General features: G+C 46.4%; 1 protein-coding gene across 3 annotated transcripts in view; it reads right to left on the reverse strand.

Moving 5' to 3' along the window:
• LOC120951531 (uncharacterized) overlaps positions 1–19,820 on the reverse strand; it is a 137,390-nt gene that overhangs the window by 5,587 nt on the left and 111,983 nt on the right. For all 3 annotated transcript variants that reach the window (XR_005751196.2, XM_040370306.2, XM_040370305.2), the window contains exons 6-7: positions 2,236–5,280; positions 1,956–2,146 (exon numbers count right to left, since the gene is read on the reverse strand). Coding sequence is in view for 2 of the 3 variants with exons in the window: in XM_040370306.2 (XP_040226240.2) it covers positions 1,956–2,146; positions 2,236–5,280 (3,236 nt within the window). In the remaining variant the exon portion in view is untranslated. The remainder of the gene's footprint in view (positions 1–1,955; positions 2,147–2,235; positions 5,281–19,820) is intronic.

The following is a 19,820-nucleotide window of genomic DNA, read 5'->3' on the forward strand; positions in this document are numbered from 1 at the left end:
GTGATAGTCGTTCTTGGAAAATACAAAAATATAGCGTGCTGACGAATAGATGATAATGAGATTATGGAAAAATTTGCGTAGGATTATTTTTTGTACCTCTTTCTGGTTGATAAATATCATCGGGAACAATTCCAATTGTAATAATGGAAAAAAAATCAAGTAAAATTGTTAACAAGTAATAAAAGACCGCGCCAAGTTTGGGTGGTTTTGTCTCCACACGATGCCCCAGTAGCGCCTACACAAAGCGATTTATTTCAAAATATTTAATCCTTAGGCCTTAGGAAACCATTAGGCAACATAAGATAAATTTACAAATACTCTCTCTTACTCTCTCTCTCTCTCTCTCTCTCTCTCTCTCTCTCTCTCTATCTCTCTTTATCTTTCTCTCTATCTTTCTCTCTCTGTCTCTCTTATCTCTCTTTTTCTCTCTCTTCTCTCTCAAACTCTCTCTCTTTCAAACGGTATTTTTTGGCTTGCACGATCCCGGCTTAATATGTACCACAGTATTCTGTTGGTCGCTAAAGATTGCATATAACCTAGTACAGTTTTTGGCACCTTCAACCGTCGAAGTATCTTCTTCTTCTTCTTCTCCTTTGGCATAACCAACCGTTGTCGATCAAGGCATGCCTGTACCACTAGTGGGTTTGGCTTTCAATGACTTATTGATTATCATAGCAGGATAGTCAGGCCTATGGAGGCCAGACGTATGGAGACACGGTCCTTTCGGGGCTTAAACCCATGACGGATATGTTGTAAAACCGTGTGAGTTAACGACTGTACCTACCACCAGACCGACCCTATTTCTTCCGGCAAAATGTAGCACTACTATTTCTTCCTATTACTGATAATGCACTTTTAAAAAGTTGAATCCTTTATACAAAAATTATAATTTTATGTGACTTTTGTATGATTCGTTCTTGTATAATTTATGAACTATATTTATTCAGTTCTACAAAGGGTAGTTTGAATTTAAACTGTAATTTTAAGCTTTTTTTTAAATGCTACCCATTCTGCGAAGGTATGATTGAATAAGCTTCAAACTATTTGGGTGACTACCAACATTAATATAATCAAATTTCATTTCCTATCCAATTTAGTAACTTTTTGATATAAACCAAGTCTTAGGATTAAAACTTAACTAAACTAATTATAATTAGGATCCTTTTTTGTAATTCCTGGACAAAGTTCGTGGAATCTGGACGAATGTAAATTGTTTTAAATAGCAGTTTGAATTTGACTTGAAATCCTTTTCAATGCATAAACGATAGGCAATTGAATTCTTCAGCAGATAAATTTGATATTTTATTTCTTTTGTAAAAATAAGCAAACATTGTATACAACAAAAGCGTTCTAAATTGATTAGGTACGATTTGATTTTTTACAACGAAGCAATATTTCACATTTTCTGTGTCAGTTATTTAAGAAAAATGGATAAACGAAATGCAAAAGGGACGGTCCCGTGGTACATTTGTTAACTCGAACGTCTCAATAACATGCCAGTAATGGGTTCAAGCCCAGAATGGACTGTCCCCCCGTAGAAAGTCTTGAAAGCCTGTATAGGCCGGCATGTCCTCGTAGCACGTTTACGCCAATCAGAAGAAGCATAAACGAAATGAATCAACTATCACTAGCAACATCACACAGAGATTGAATGCGTCCGGTACTCATGTGTCCTCGTGTTTGAGATTTGTAAATTAAATTCCAATTATCACTTTCATTAAATTACCACATTATTGAATTGTTTGTTTTCCAATAGAACAACTTAAATAAGCAAAATTTATAACACAAGCAACTGCGTTAACTAATGAAGCAATTTCTTCTGACGCCAATAGTTTCAATTATCGTATTTTTTTATAAATGGTTTCTGCCCCGCTTAGCTTAAAAAAAACTAAGCACAGAGACATTTTAGAGTCATTGCCGGTAAACTCACGAGTAATGAGACGTATGCAACATACCTGAAGTGGTTGTTGAGCGTGTTGAAGAAAGCTACGATGTCCTTGTCGGAGAGTATGAGCGGCGTAGAGGACGTACTGCCAAAGCCCGTCCTGGACGGTGCGGAAAGGTCCAGCTCCCGCAGATTCACAAACCCGACCAGGTACGGCAACATGTGCGGCCCCTTCATCGACAGATGGTCGGCAAAGATGATCTGCAGGGAAATCGGGAGATGGGAGATAAGGAGCGACCGATTACATACGAGTGTCGCCGTGCAGCGAACAAATGCGCATGTGCACTTACCTGTGCACCGGCCAGCTTCAGGTTGACGACAGACCGGCACTCGTACGCACCGGACTGGACGGGCACATCGCTCTTGAACATGGACATGTTCAGCCGGCAGTTGTTGAGGCCGAGCTCGCGGACCGACGTGAGCGACAGGAAGCCCCGCACCGAGGCGAGCGTCCCGACGTTCTCTATCCTGAAGCTCCAGCCGTCCAGGCTGAGCAGGCGCAGGGTGATGCAGCTGCCCAAGGCACGTGCGGACATGCCGACGGCGGCATCCTCGAGCGCGATCCGGGGCGATCCGAGGCTCATCATCTGCAGGCAGGGCGACTCGCTGGCTCCCAGCACGGTGGGCAGGATCTCGCTCAGACGAGACGCACCCTCGAGCTTGATGGAGTGCAGCGTCGTCGACACGCGCACCGTCTCGCCCAGGCACATCGAGTCCTCGAGCGACAGCTGCGCCTTGCTGAGGTCCAGCCCGTGCAGCCGCGAGTAGGTGTCGCGGGCGGCCAGCAGCAGCTCGTGCAGCGTGCCGGAGTTGTGCGGGCCGCCGTCGCAGGCCGGCGTCGGGTACCAGGTACGCGAAATGACCGAGTCCGTGCTGCGCTTGTCCGGCGGGCCTTCCATCGGCTGGCGGGGCAGCGTGGCCGACCGGCCCATGTTGGCGGTGGAGCTGAGCACGCCGCGCGGCAGCGACGAGAAGATGCCGGCCGGGTAGGAGCGCGGCGAGGGAGCCCCGGTCAGGGAGGACTGCTTGATCAGGCCCGAGTTGCCGCTGCTGCTGCCCGACCCGGAACCCATGCTGACCCCGCTCGAGGACGGCGGGTCGTCCCGGGCGCCCCAGCTCGACGGCAGCCCCAGGTAGGACAGCGGGCGCACGGTAAGCAGCGCAGCCAGCGCCCCCACCGCGCCCCGCTCGCAGCGCAGATGGGGCAGCGAGAGGCGCGTGACATGCGGACACTTCTCGAGCGTCGCGCAGATCTGCACCAGCTGGGAGGTGCACAGGCCGAGGTCGAGCGACAGGTTGCTGAGCTTGGGCTGGCGCGGTATCGTGCGGCAGAGCGCGGTGACGACGGACTGCAGCTTCAGGATGGGCGGGTCCTCCTCGAGCAGCGTGAGGATGAGCTCGAAGCTTTCAAGCCGCGGTTTGAGCAGCGCCTTCGAGATGCAGCTGGCCAGATAGTTGATGTCCGAGTCGCGCACCTCGTTCTCGATCAGCGACGTGATGCGCAGCGTGGTGACGCTCTCGTTCTTGGACAGCGCGTCCAGAAAGATGTCCATCACGTTGCGCGACTCGAGCAGCAGGTTCTTCTCCATCTGGTACACCAGCTCCAGGTTCTTCAGCGTGCAGGTCGGGCTCTTGAACGCCAGGCCCCAGCCCTGCAGCTCGGACAGCGTCGACTTGATCGACACCCAGATCGGTTTGGCCTCGAGCGGCGGCACCGGGGGCGACTTGGAGATGCCCAGCATCTCGCAGAGCGCCGTCAGGTTCGCCTCCGTCTCGCCGCCGGCCAGCGCGAGCGAGAAGATCGTCTGCGGGCTGAGCCACAGGGGCGTGAGCTTGGAGAGCAGCAGGTGCGCCCGGGCGCCCAGCAGGGCCATCGAGAAGTTGAGCACCTTCAGGATTTCCGGCTCCACCTCGTCGCCCACCGCTAGGCCGGCGATCTCCGCCGCTAGCAGGCCGGGGCGGTTCGCGAGCGACACGATGTAGTTGGCCGCCAGGAACTCGGCCAGCCCGGGACAGATGATGGTGTAGTAGTGGTCCGACTTTCGCTTGGCGGTGCGGCCGAACAGCTGCGCCCGATCGAGACAGCCGGCGATGTTCGTTTCCGGCGCGGAGCAGTACATCTTCAGCTCGGCCGCCGTCACCGTGGAGCGCTTCGTCTTGAGACAGAACAGCGCCAGCCGGCCCAGCTCGGTGACCTGCGTGTGGGACGAGTTAGCCGCGACGCAGTTGAACACGGACGCGATCACGTCCAGCTCGTCGGTGGGCAGCTCGCCGCCGGACGACTCGTACATGGCCGCGATCGCCAGACAGCCGAGCGTGGTGCGCGCGATGTTGCGCAGCTGCCGGCAGGACTGCACCGTGTCGATGAGGCGCGTCGGGGCGCCCCACTGCCCACCGCCCAGCAGCGACACCGAGCGACCCCACACCAGCCCCTCGAACGTGATATGTCGCTGCATCAGCGGCAGCAGCTCGGTGCAGGACGCGGTCACGCTGATCAGTATGACGCGCGCCTCCGGGAAGAGCCGTCCCTCCAGCAGGTCGATCACGTCCCTGGGCATGGTTTTGCTTTTGCGCGTCTTGCACTGCACGTCGTAGCCGTCGAGCACGATCAGCAGCTTGCCCTTGAGCGCCTCGAGCGAGTTCCAGGCCGCACTGAACCCGCCGAACCCGCTCGCGAACGGGTTGGGTGGACCGCGCGGCAGCAGCTCCTTGCCGATGTAGTTCGCGATCGTGCCGCGCAGCTCGGCCAGCGGCAGGAACAGGGCCAGCGCTACCGGCTGCCCGCGCGGTGGCCAGGGCGGCTCACGGCTCCAGCCGTGCAGGATGCGCAGGGCGAGGGCACCGCGCGTCACCCAGGGCGGACACTCGATCAGCACGCGACGCGGTGCCTCCAGGAACGGCCCATCTTTGGTTTGCACCGGCGTCAGGATCTGGTCGACTCCGATCGCTTCGTTCAGACCGTGCGAGTGTATGTGCAGGCGCAGCTCGGGCTCGAGCCGGGCCGGACAGAGGACGCCGGGCGCGACCGGGTGCACCCAGCTCGGCAGCACCGGCTCCTTTAAAGCTAGTTCCGTGTAGAGCGTGCGCAGGTAGTTGGCCAGCCGGGCCTGCGGATCGCCCCGGCGCCCGTCAGGTCCGCAGGCGGGCGGACCGGGCGGCGACGGGCACTCGAGCGACACGTACGACCCGGACAGCTCATAGTCCGTCCGGTAGGGCGCCGGTGTCGTCGGGGTCGCGCTGCTCGCCGTGCTCTGCGTCGTCGACTTTGGCTGGGCTGGGTTGGGCAGCTGGCTAGGTGGCGGTTGTGATGATGGTTGCGATTTTGTCGGATAGCACTAAAGGGAGAGGAGAGAGAAACGGTAAAATAGACTCGGTTAGAAATGTTAATTTTGTTGAAATACTAAGAATTATCAGCAGCCGGCTCCGCGGTGGGCGCACAGATGCGAAGCGAGGACAGAGAGGAGGGGGGTTTGGCCCGATGGTTCCACGAAGGGAGCCTATTTCTGGGCCGCCGTTATTCGACGAAAGGGAAAATCCCCGAACACCGTGAACCATCAATTTAAATAATGACAAGTTACGCAAGCATGTGCGCGTTTCTCTTCTGCCGCCGAGGGGAGGGGATGGTACCGGCGCAAACGCATGCGTTCAAACTTTAATACACAACGGGTTGGAGGAGCTTGGCAACGACTCTGTCCCCCTCAACAAAAAAAAAACACACTCAAACCTGGGCAAAAGTTTGGTCCGTACCGAGGGAAATTGTGCTCAATAAAGTTGAATGGTTTCGCCTCCTCCTGCTCAGTTGGGCTTTTCCCCCTTCGGCCACCACTCGACGGATCCACCTTTGCAGGATCATATCATTCTACCTGAGCCAAAGATTACATTGCATTGCTCACTGTGCTACGCCCGTTGGTGGTGTGCAGATTTGCATCAGGACGGGTGCGCGTTTGTTACGCACGAGCATTCCCGAGAAGCAGGATGACCTGTACGGGATATTCTTGAAACAGCATAATTACAGTTTCGGGATTACTGGAATTGATGTTGTTGGGTACAACAGCGGCGTATAACGCTTCAACCTGTAGTGCAAGAGAGTTTATTCGAACTATATCCCAATAACTCTTACGAACAAAAGGCAAAATTCAAATAAGGTGGAGTGTAGTTTAATGGTAAATGTATTGCGTGGTGCAATCATGTTTCCATTAAATTGCAATACACCTCACATTTATCCATCCAATAATTTGTGGCAAATTAATTAGATACGTTGCTTATGAAAAACGTTTTTGTATTGATATCTGATCGAATTGCTGTTAATGGAAGCTGTCTACTAATTGTCATTGGTGGGAAGTGGGAAGAGTATGGGCAAACAGGGTTTCGATTGAATTGATTCCATGTAGAAAACCACATCGTACATCGGGAAAAAGGCCTTCGAGGTGCTACTTGGAAAGCTGTGGGTAAAATTTGCTTTTCAGTTCATTTTTCTTTTACATTTTTTCTCAGTAAAAACGACAGCACTGTATTGCAAATTCCCCTTTCGATCGTTTTATTAAACCTGCACAAATATTGAACTTGTTTCCCCGAACACAACTGAACAACCTAAAGCGTTTTGTTCTTTTCCTAGATGTATTTTTCTGATAATGAATCAATCAGGCGTATTCTATTCTTATAATTGAGTCGTCTGGACGTCGAGTTGACGAATTTTAAGTGTTTATTTGTATTGAAAAGCTCACTTTGGAGTTAATTTTCTCGACTCGAATCGAATCATGCTCAGACTAGAATAAACCTGAATGTGTTGTTCATTGAATTTGGTCATCTCGACATTGCAGTGCTTCTGAATAATTATTGAAACTTGTACGATTGTGGATCTAATTTGACTTCTGCGGATCTTAAGCACTGTACCTTGCATTGTGTATATTTTTGGATCTTTAGCTGAATGATTTGTCTTGGTTATTAAGCAAAAAACTGACGAAAAAACGACAATGAAAGCGATAAAAAAATAGTTTTCTGGTGATATATGCATCATGACATCAAAGCGGGAAAGACGGACAGTCTGCCGTAGGGAAAGACGGACACCGACTTTGTTGATTTATTTTAATTTTTATAATAATTGGTGGTTAATAAATTTCATCAAATACCTTAAATATTTGTAAGGTATTCCGGAATTCCGAATGTATATACCTTCCAGCAATTAGAGAAAGTATTGAAATAAGCGAGAAATGAAACACCGGTCAAAATACCAGTCATTCATTATGCTATTACTCGCTCGACGCTGGTGAGGCACTTCACGAAATCCAATATCTTTTCACGACGTGGACAACTTCAATCAATATAAGAGGCATTGATATGACATCCTTCAGGTATAGATGTGAGATTCTATGGGATTACAAATATCAAAATGTTCAAACTTCAATGGAAAAATGGCTTCACAAGTCCCTCAAAAATGGTGTGGTGCGGACATTCCGCGCAGTACTTTCCTAAAGGGAAGATCTAGACTGTTGTTCTGTAAGCTGGTGCAACGTCAGTTGTCAGTACCCGATATTTCAAATGCCTTATATTCTGCAATCTGCGATATGTTAGAAATAAATTCACGGCTGAATGACTCGTCGTTGAAATTGGCCAAGAATTGGTTTATGCACGTACCAGGACGTGGAAAGCAATAGGATATGCTAACATACTATAAACCTCTTCAATTTTCAGCGTTTTCTAAAGGTGTCCATCTTAACCTTCATGGTGTCCATTTTTCCCATAACAAGTGTCCGTCTTACCCGAACATTTCAAAATTCCACGAAAAAACATGTTTTTATTGCTTGAAAAAAAAACAACAGCATCAAAATCGATTTAAACTTAAAAGTTTCTCTAGATTTTTTTTACATTTTCCCTAACGTGTCCCTTCGGAGATCTATGAAAGGCATTTCAATAGGTTACTAGAGGATTAAGAATATTGTTTTCAGCGTAGAAGACTTGAAATAATTATAATCTTGATAGACAATCGGAAAGATCTCATTTTATACCTGACTATTAGTTAGTAATATTCAACACTGATGTGTGGCTTTGATTTTTTTCGTTTAATTCGTGAGTATAGCACGTCACGTAAATTTAATTTCTTTAAAAAGTACTTTGATATACGATTATTATATTTAAATCAGCCTTTGGAACTGGTAGTCATGTAACACGGAATACTACAAGGCCCAGGCGTGGTTGAACATCCATTTGGGGAATGTTACTCGAGAAAGTATAACAACATTTAAAAAAACCAACCTAACAAAATATCCACAAACATGTCTAAGTATAGTTTCGGTTTTCAAACCCAACCTATGTATAAAAAACCGTAAAATACTTAATTTCAAACGATTGTTTCGCCGTAAATGGGTAATTTTTTTTACAAAATCCAGGTAAAATGCTACCATTACATACAACATGTAATTTCTGCAGGTCGCGAGTCCGTTGCGGTACACTCAGTAAAGTCTAAACAGACTAAACTGTCTAAACATGCATTTTGTATGATGTTTGAACCACAACGCATACGCATCGGTTGGTTTGTTCTGAATTTAATTCAAAGAGTTTTATTTTAGCCAAATCCAACACACTGCACTTATGTGCATAGTTGCACAACGGCTGCAGAAAATGGATCAAGAAGTAACTTTTCCTTTTCAAAACAACTCGTTTCAATAACATTTCGCCAAATAATATACTTTTCCTCGATTAGCAAACACCCGGTTCTTTCGCACGCTTGTTTATAGTTTAACAATCCAGTACCGATTGGTGGTACGATGATTATCGTTATAGCCAACCGGAATGGAATGATATGCCATGCACAAGCAAACATGCACATTTTGCAGCAACTTTTTCGCTTTTCACCAAACAATGCGCACCCGGCCGGTCATGTTGGCTTCCAGTATTTGTTGCCCATCACAAAACTTTCTCCGTTCGTTTTTCGTAACACTATACGTTGCATGCATTGTGCTTTCTGCGCACAGTGAAAGTTTTACAGTTTCGCCAAAAAGGCGTAAACATCGCCACCACCTGCTCCACAACTCCCGGGCAAACTGTGCATTCATTGCTCTGGCTGTGGCGTGCGTGAGAATGTGCAAGGAAATGCTCTCTCATTAGCATTACACTTTCGAGCGCGTTTTGAGCCTTTGAGGGGCACAAAAAGTGCGTTCGATCCCGGATCGGATAGGGCAGGCAAGCTGTGGCACCAGCCAAATAGACACCAGTTGGTTGGCTGCGTCTACCAGTTAAATGAACTTCTTTAGTGGGGGGGGGGGGGGGGGGAATGCTGAGAAACTTTCCGTTTTTGGAAGTGAGTAAGAAAAGACGCGTCCTCATGGCAGTGACACAACCGGGGCGTTAAGCCAAGTGGCCGCCGAGCGCTGACACATATCGGAACGATCTTACGAGGAGGAGGGTTCGTTGTTGCGCCAACGAAAGCTCGTTACCAACTCGGAACTCGGTAGCAGAAACTACTATTTCCCGTTGTCTTCTGTTGTTGTCTGCCGGGCGTTCTTATCTTTTTCACCAGTTTGTTCGGTGCGGTAACGGCTGGTAGTGACACCCGCGGGGAAGCGGTTTGAGAGAAGCGGCCTCCCGGGGACTGGTAGGATGTTTGTACCGGGCCTGCAGAACGCCAGCAAATTGCAGTGGATTGGTGTTGCGCCTTATGCATGGTGAAAAAGTTGCTCCACCTCAAACACACGTACAGTAAGTTATCTCCACCAGCAGCACCACCGGTAGGAGCAAGTTTTCGTAGCCGTAGTCGAGTCGCATCGACGGGGCTGGATGTATTAGGTACCGTATCCTTCCGGTGTCATTTGTCCCCGATGAACCTGTGTGCCCGCCGTGCTTTACGCGCTTTACACTTCACTACGCCAATCTGTTTTGGGCCAATTTGGGAGAGGAAAGGGGGGGGGGGGGGGGTTTGCGCCACGCAGCAACCGGGTGCTGATGATTGCCCGCAAGCTGCTCGTTTTGTCGCTCGTGTGCGTTGCTTATGATGAGCTTCCTTTCCCTCGCCACCTGATAACGATGGGAAGTTTGTGTGAGTGTGTGATGAATTTTTATCACCCCTCGAGCATCATCACCATCATCACACGAGGTTCAGGCCTCTGATGAAAGGCTGGTTGCGCGCTGGTGTAGAAATCACCTGTCACAAGTGTTTGCCGTACGGCAGAAGGATAGACGACGACACATCAGCGTAATACAACAACTTCTTTTTGGGTTGTATGTATGTGAATGACAATTCTAGAAATCCACCCCTAACCGGGGAGGGAGAAAACTGCACAAAAAACGGGGTGTTTCTTGTTTTCCTACGCTAGAGCAACGATTACGGCATTTACATGTATAGCGGAAGCGAGAGAGACTGCAGCAACTGCCAGTAGGGATGTGGAACATCCTTTTACCCTCTAGTACGCAAGCTTTTCATTGTGTGATAAAAAATGTCCCGGCCTCTTCCCTCGCCCGAACGTGTTTATCCCGATTATCTAGCACAGGCCTCGAGCTCTAATCCCGTTCGCGTTTATACATTGCGTTTTCGAAATGAAGTTTGCTGCTCGTGCACATTAAGTGCTTAATCTTTCATCTACAGATAAGGAAAGTTTTATCAAGTGTATTTTTCTGTGCAAGTTTCAGATAATACGTTATTTGCTATCGAGCAAAAATGTATGAGCGGCTGTGAATTTTTGGTTTGATAACTTAAAACTTTGTGATAGTCGCTAGGTTCAACAAGTTAATAAAGCTAGATAATATGGAGATTAGTTACAGAAGGATTAATTACTATTTCTACATTGATACATTACATTGATAACAATTTAGAAATTTTAAAAGTGGACAATATTTCAGCCGCTCAGTCAATGTCAAGCTTAACATAACAAATATTTTGAACCCACTATTACTGCTGGTGAATGCAAAATATATATTTTTTATATTTATTTATTTGGCATAAAAATTATGTCTGAATCTTTAAACAGTTTTTTTAAATTACTAACATCACAACTTTATTTAAAATTGTCCATACTTTAGTGAAATTTATTTATTTGATTTACGCAGATTTTCGAGTTACGCAGTATCTACAATTGTAAATTTAACAATAAATTAAGTTTAGAATTTCAAATTTTATACAAGTTTAAAAAAAGCTTCACAAAATTACGATCACAAATTGATGAACTCTAGAATTTATTGACATAATGATTAAAATCATCGCTAATCGATTGAATATGTTTTAAGACTCTTTTGAAATGATTCAATTGTTTCAGGATTTGATCTTGGTGTGATCATGTTTAATATTACACCGTTTTTGAGCCCAAGTAAACAATGTTAAGCTGCTTTTAAACATTTTGCAACTGTAACTAACCATTTGACGTCCAACTGAAATGCTGATGCCTATTTCAACATTGTTCAATCGTAACTAAAAAAAATGACACCCCTAAGCTGATTCTTTTGTTTCGCGGAGGATATTAGCTTTTAGTTATTACCTTTACTTTAATATATGATAGATAGATACTTTCAACACTAAAAATTCTGTTGGAATTTGGGCTTACAATTAGTACTTCGAATATGAATTCAAATAGAAAACACACATGAATTAGAAGGAACTAAAGTATAGGATATAGATAAAACTACTTGACTAATTTAAACTGCATGAAATGAACTGCTCAAACTACACGAATGAACTTTGTAATGAATTATGTAATGAACTATGGGGAAAATGAATACACAGTTGCAACCGGTAATTAAGGAGCACGTTTCACTAACCAAATTTATACTCATTTAATATCACTATCCATTACTTTAGTGAATATATTTCACAAATTCATTATTAAATCAGTACTGTTTGGTTTTAGATCATATTGCTTTTGTTGATCGGGGAACGGTAAACCGTTAGCGTTAGAATCGGTTTGTTCATACCGGTTCTATAGTTATTAGAATAACCACACAACTTAGGAGAACTTCAAGAATAGAACATCGAAAATAAAATTGAGCAGAAATCACTACCGCGATTAACACTCACACCACAGAGACGATCCGAACAAGTACAATGTAAGTTAAAACATAGTACAATTGAAATCAAGTTGAAAATTAATTAAATAGTACAAAATAACGTTTTTGATTTATATTGAATAATTGAATTAATTATTAATTAATAATATCGAACGATATTCAGATAGGGATCAGATATTTCATCTAGAGGGGAATTAAATCTACTATTACCAAAATAAATAAATAAAACAACCATCATTGATAACGAATAGATACTTAAAAGAAAAACACTGTATGCCCTTCACATCAAGAATTAAACCCAAAACAGAGAATCCTCCTGATATACAATTAGTCCCCAAAAACTATCCATGTCTGGAAACTTTAACTATAGAATGTGCATATCTAATAGAACGCATGATAGAGAGCCCTACAACAAGTGAAATACATAAAACAATGATAATCTTTATTCCTTATCCTTCAATTACACAAAATACATATACTGGAAATGGAACAAAATATGGCGAAATATTAATTCAAATGAACTCAGCCAAAAACAAAGAACCGTATACTATTTACTAGTAAATGAAAAAAATAATACCCATGATCAAAAAATCAAACATAATTACAAATCGGTAATCAGTCCAAATTGCTCTTTTTGCGGAATTACTGAAACACTAGAACACACATTTAAAAACTGCAGAGAAATTGAAGATTACTGGAAAATGTTTAAAGAAATTATTGAATCGTACCACACAAAACCACCTGAATTCAACGAATTATCTAAACCAGAACTAAAGGCATAAATAAGCAATATCCCAAAATTCATGAGTCTTCTCATAAATTACATATAATTTATAGAAAATAATGAAATAAAACAAATAACGTATAAAAACACGTTGAAGGTCATGATGAGTTAGGGAATAGTTTGTAAACAAATATACGGATTTGTATTGTTTTGATAAAAAAAAGTAATATAGTAGGCCCTCAAATGTAAACTTACAGTGGAACAATGTTAAAAAGCAGCTTAAGGGCTTGAAAACGATGTAAAACAAATATAACACTTGTAAAAGACACAACAAACAAATTGCAGAATGATCAAAGTCACAAAACATTATAACATATAACACCACTCAACACTGCAATTCAATCTGTAAAGCATAAGCTGCTCGAACGTTGAAACGTTTTCCGTAAGCTTCCTTTGTTATGCTCGCCCGTAAAAAGACAAATTAATGCAAACCAAGCCGTTATTGCAAAACGGCTTGGGCAAACTATTGAAATGAAGACATACGGAATTAGTGTTTTATGTTTGCCTTTGTAGCAAACCTTTCCACGCCCATTTGCTCCTTTGCTGCTAGGATGCTCCTTGCTCCAAGGGATGCTCAAAACTGTACCGGTTGGGCTTGTTACGTTTAGAATTCATTTCGTAACCATTACCAAAGCCCCTCCCCCCACCCCTTGCCCTTGTTTGTGACTTGTTTTCATCTAAAATACCCCAAGAGTGTCCAAGCCCTTCCAGCTCACTTTGCAACTTAACGTGTGCGCGTGTGTGTGTCTGTGCGAAGGTTGTTTGTACTTCTCGGAACAGCTCCACAAAACCGTCCACAACTTGCAAACCGGAACGAAATGGGATGGAACTGGGCACGGGGCGGTAATGTTGCCACAGGACGGACGCTTTTCATAATCGATGCAAATATGACGAGTGCACACGGCACGGACGGCACGCAATTGGACGGCTGCCAGTGGGCTGCCGTTCGGTCGCTTCGGAGCTTTCGTATCTGTGTCGAGATATCTGTGTCCTTGCGCACGACCATAAACATCTGTCAAGGTTTGTCGACACAAACCCGCCGGAGCTACAGACCCACCGGACTCCAGCAGACCCCAGGCAGCCTGCACGGCGTGCCGCTCTTTTTGGAAGGGTTTTGCAAGATTGTGCTGAAAGTAGTGACGATGTGACTCGGCCCGCAACTCCTTCGAGACCAACCTTTTTCTTAGGCCATCCCCTTTCCCCAAAAGCGGATTACTGCAAATTGAGCAAGAAGAAAATTGGCATGATTTGATTACAAACGCGACGACCGTTTTGCTGTGCTTTGCACTGCGGACAGGCAAACAAAACAAAAAAAAACACAAAACAATCTCGGGCCTGCGGTTTGCACGGTTTCGGAATTTGCCATCGTTTCCGCACGAAAAGCGTACGTACTGTCGCGTTCGTTGTTGGCCGAGATTGGTCGTGATTTGTATTTCCGTTGCAATCGTGAGCTTATGGCAGGTTAGCTAAACACGCGTTCTGTTTGTTTTGTCGACACAATCGACACGACACAAAACTTTCACATGCCATTAACATTAACGCCATCGACCGCAACACAATTGTTTTTAATCGCACAATGTCCGCCCAGTTCACTTCAAATCGTTCATTAAGTATTTACTAACCATTTCAATACTGTTGGCCCTCTTGACCCTTTTGCCAAATCGCACGAAGGCACCGTAAAGTCCGACCACCTCCGAACGTCAGCATCGATAACGACTTCCGTTTTGTGTCCGCGCGTTCCCAGAGCAATCAACGCACCTTTTCAGGTTTCAAAATTTTCCAAACCGGAACCAGCCCCTTCATCCTCCCCCCCCAGTTCCTGGCTAGTACTAGAGCCGGTGGGGGCCTGCATGGAGAGTAGCAAGAGAGTGCTTAAAAATGGTCAATTATCATAAATTTGGAGATTATGAATGAAATGGTTCGGAAATTCAGTTATGCTGGCCGCTCTAGCCCCCGCTGTAGCCCGCGCGACTCCTCTTCCTTCCGCCCCGGGATGGGCCGAGGATTCAACGATCCAGCCGAACGAACTCAAGTGGATGTGAAATGACATAATCCGATAGCTCGGAAAGCATACTGGGCGGTGGCGGTGGCCTAAATAATGTTAACACGGACACACAGGCACCTCGCACACACTCACTCACTCACAGACACTCATATATATATTTCTGGTTGGTGGCTAGCTCGTATCAAATACGAACATCAACAATGGACACGGTAGCAGCACACGAGTGTGACAGGCTCCCCCTCGTTGTGGGTGGGAGCCATTGGTGGGGCCTCGGATCATCGCATTCCACCGGGGACTAGCAGCGTAAGCCGTTCCGGATGCTGGGGAGGAAAGTGAGCGCGAAACGTCGTCGGTGATGTCAGTCAACGTTCCGCCTCACACACTCTCACACACACAGTCACGAGCAGACTTGCCATCCGAGCCACTGTTAATGATACTGATGGTCCGGCGACGGAGGAAATGGATCATTACGGGAATGTCCTCGAAAAGAGATTACGGAGCGCCGAGTTTGGATGCCCGGCACGGAAGAGGGGAAGCCACTTGGAACATAAATAAATGCTAACCACCATCCCGGTCTCCCCCACCATGAACCGCTGGTAGCGACGATGACGGGGCTCTCTCTCTCTCTCTCTTGGCGGCAATCAAAATAGATGGCATTTGGGATCTCAAAACTAAATGGTGGCAAGATAAGGGCCGCGCGACTTTTGTCTCGGAGTCAAGAAGGAAATCAAGAAATCAAATCACTGGCAACGGGATTAGAAGTCACGGACCATTTCCCCCCGGGGCTCGGTAGGGGCTTCGAGCCACGCTCATTGGGGCGAATTGAATGTTGTTTCTTTTTCAATTCGGGTGGAAATGATTTAAATAAAGGTTTGTGGCTTCGTTTTTGGAGGATAGCGGTGTGTCCGACATTCTCCTTCGGTGCGTGATAAGTATAATGCTAAAATTAAGATCAAACACAACCAATTCGACAGGTCGAAGTGAGTGCGCAAAAGGTGCTTGAGTAGTAATCATTAGCCCAGGTATCATGCAAAAAGGATCGTGGGTGCCCATTATGATTATCGCAACGGGCTGCGGCTACGGCTGCGGTGGTCGATCCGTTTATTTAGCATAAAATTTTTATCAGCTTCTCGGTCGGCCGTTGTTGATAGAGATTTCCTCCCTTTTTAACCTTCTTTTTTCCGACAGAATCGAACAGGAGGATGATTATTCTTGGGCAAGCGAGAAAGTACGTAACCTCAAACAACCACGCTAACTGGAAGGAAGGAGCAAAGGAAGGTAGGGATCAACATTGTTCATTAAACCCTCCCCACAACAAAAAACGACGGCGAAACAGGTAAACACACCCCAAAAACTGAACAGTCAGGGATGACCGGTGGTGGTGCGCAAGGTGCTTTATTTTAAGCTCTTCTCTCAACCTTCTTTTTTCCTGCTGCGCTCAGCATTTGAAATGTAATAGGATTTTACGTTAACACACTCGCCGGGAAGGGAAAATGCCCTCCCGAGTGTAATAAAGCCCAACCTGGACCGGATCGTCCCTGCGAGAGCGTGGTCGCTTTGGCCAGCAGCAAAGTGTGCCAGCAGCAAACGAACCTTTCAACGGACGAGTGATATCATGAAATTATGATCAGCAGCGTCGGTGAAAATGTTTCACGTACCCTTGGACGCCCTTTTTTTGTTGTTGTTAAAACAGTCCATGGCCATGGCCCTTCATAAACATCACAATCACGGGCGGTGGTGGTGGTGGTGTTGGTGGGTGGCACACTGCTGGCACCGGGCAACGGTTAACTGGCTTGCAAATAGACACCGTGCGCCTTCCATGTGGAGCCCCTAATGGGGTGAGCAGCATGTGGGTGGATGGAAAAATAAACCACCCACAAAGAGGGGTGGTGCCTTACGAGGCATAGAACCCGCGCGTGTGTGTGTGATTGCTATTACAACTGCTATTATTAGAATGCGTGTACTCGTGCAGAGGCGTGACTGAGTTTGTGGCCTTCTACCCGATATCGATAACGCTAATGTGCTTCGATGGGGAATTTGCCATTATTTGCGAGCGTGGGGGTTTTTGTTGCCAAAGTAATTCAACCCCACCTACCCCCATAAGCTCCCCCGAAGACCTCGGCCTTGCTGCTAACACGGGATGTTGGGTTCGGGTGAAGTAAATCCCTCCCGGGGTCGACCCGGGTGCACGACCGAATTTGCATCCATGCAGCATAAATTTCCACTGGTCAGTAAACGATAAATTATTGTCCCATAACTCCCTTAACCAATGCAAATGTGTGTGTGTGTGTGTGTGTGAGAGAGAGAGAGAGAGAAGTTTGAGTGCAAACTAAGCATATAATGAACCCACAAACACACTCCCTCCTCCCGCTGGAAAGTCGGTTGATGGCAGTGTGTTATGAGTTTAAATTAAAGGTGAAGCAATTGTTCTCACTATGAAGTTTTGGGAAGCTTTTAAACACACCCACCCCCCCTCCCTCCCCAGCACAAACTCAAGCAATAAACACTAAAAGCGATTCATCGTTTATTAGCAGCAAGGAAAATGAAGGGAGCGGGCGCGTCACATGCAACAGGATTCAGCAGTGCAATTACAGAGCATTGATGTTTTTGACCTATTTCTCTCCAATCCCAATGAACCCCGGTACCCGTACAAATGCACCGACTTCCGTACCACACGCCTTCCCCTACCCCACCCGTGAAGTTTTCAGTGGCGAGGGGCAAATCGAATTGTGAAAAGTTCAACGTCCTGAGAGCTGCTGTTGAGGGTTGCTGTGGTCCGGAAAATGGAACATATTAAACGCAGGCAACCTTTGGCAAGCGATGCAATGTGTGGGGAGTGCTCCTGCTTGGCGACACACACACACGATGAAGTAGTACACGACCTACCCTTCCCGGAGAGCTGTAGTAAGGAACGGGGAAGCGAACCACTTCAGGACATGCCTCTACATGTGGTACCTATTCCGGGCAGGTTGGACGAATGCTCAGCACGTGCAGCATCCAGTGCAGCACAACATGTCGTTCGATTTCCGACTATCGTGCCACCGTGTGCCACTCGTACTAGTCAGTGCCGGAATTGAACAGGAGACAGGACGACTCCAGACGAGCCCCATTTGCAATGGCGTCATCGAGGAATGCTTTCCATCGTAGAGTTTGTTGCACGCCCTGTGCCCACAAAGCATGGCTCGAGCAAGGAGCACACTTATCTCGGAGTTTTGCTACATTAGTGAGAGAAAGAGAGACGCAAACAGAGTGCCTGACTTTCGCTAGAATGAAATTTGCGCGTGAACAAGTACTGCGAACACGGGTAGCGTACAAACACTTGTGCCCGAGGTAAGTCGTTCCCCTTACACATGGCGTGGAAAAACAAACGATTAACTCCAAAAGTCATTACGCCGGAAGGCTCGTGACGACGGGTTGAACTGTGGCCGATGGTTTTGGGGAGGGCAACTAAGGAGGAGGGCAAGGATTAAGGAAGCAGAATTCCGTTCTCTGTTGCCTTGGAAGACATATTTCATCCAACCAAGGCCACAACACACGGCGTTACGTATTCGCGTGCGTGACTCATGCACCTTTTTCCGGCCTTGGGCATAGTTTTCCCAGTACCGAGATTAGCGAGCCCTTTCATTGGAGGATTGGAGACGCTTTAGCTGGAGACGCGATGGTTTGCGATGGTTTGCTCACGCATTTTATTATTCACGTCACTTGCAGCACTAACACCTATGCTAACTACGGCCCCCTTTTGGTGTTGGTGACAAACGACGCAACGGAATTATCTCGTCCAGGGAGCGGCCAATTGGCGAGGGACTGTAACGCGCGCGCCCAAATCATCCATTCTAGGATTATAATTATTCTCCTCCAAGTGCACGGAGGGCCAGAGGGGGCTGGACGGAAATGGCGAAACGAAAGCGCCCACGTTTTACGTCTTCCGCTAGTGGTGGGCCATCTGCATTTGATAGGAATACATTTTTTCCTTCCCTCTGACACACGAACGAAGGGTACGAATCCTGCCAAGAATATCCTTCGGACAGGTAACAGTTACGTCGTACCAGTATGTAATCTATTTTATGACTTCTGGTCCAACCCACCCCCAGGCTCCCTCAGGAGTGCGTCCACAGCATTCCGATCACGTACACATTTTTTAGTTCTCTCACGCATTAACGCTACCAGCACGCTCAGGGTGGGATTTTTCGTCCCCCCCCCTCCCCTCCCTGGAGCCGCAAGCCACTAAATCCGTTAATGCTGGACACACAAAGAGCCGCTGCTGGACGTAAGGTGCAGCAAAAAAAGGGCTCCCTCGGTGATCTATGACCTCCGACAGTACCAGCACATATCCCACACTCACACACAAACCGGGGCGAATATATGACAGCCATAAGATAATGCCATTCCGGACAGACACATTTTAGGTTGAGCGCCCTTCGCCGTCCTGTAACGGATGGATTACCACCGGTGGCAAAGGATTTCGCTTCTTTTATTTCCTTACAATGTGGCACACCGGGCGCAAATGGTACTACTCCTGGGGATGGAAGGCAGCCCATGAACTCGGGTCTGTCTTGACGTTCGGAACACTTTCGTTCGGCTGCGTGATTTTCTTACATGCTCGGGGTGATGAGAAAGCTTTTGCTCTGCCGCGGTGTCTTTTTTTTACAGCCACTGGATTCACTACAATCCATTCAAGGTGGCCAAGCGCGCTGGATGGCCTTTACATTGTAGCGAAAGTGGTACTTATTGGGAAAAAATGGGTGTGTAAAACGACCCACTTACTTTTAATGAAGCGATAGTATACTATCACGGTGCTTGAGATATGTTTCCAGTCAGCAAGGAGGTTTACTTTAAATTGATCAAGTTGTAGCAAAAATGAACCATGTTATTGGGATACGTTTGGTGTATTCATTTCATGTTCATTTTTAATTCATAAGTACAAATACTTTATATCATATTTTAACAGTTTTATGAGCGGATATTACTGATTCATTGCCAAGTACAAATATAAATGTAAAAACAAATATTTACATTGGCGGGCTATGCTTGTAACTAAAATGTCTTGGCCGGCCTCTTTTCTGCGATCATCTTTACGACTGCATAATTATCTTGGT

Source organism: Anopheles coluzzii, chromosome 2, assembly GCF_943734685.1.
Source record: "Anopheles coluzzii chromosome 2, AcolN3, whole genome shotgun sequence".
Classification (NCBI taxonomy): Eukaryota; Metazoa; Arthropoda; class Insecta; order Diptera; family Culicidae; genus Anopheles; species Anopheles coluzzii.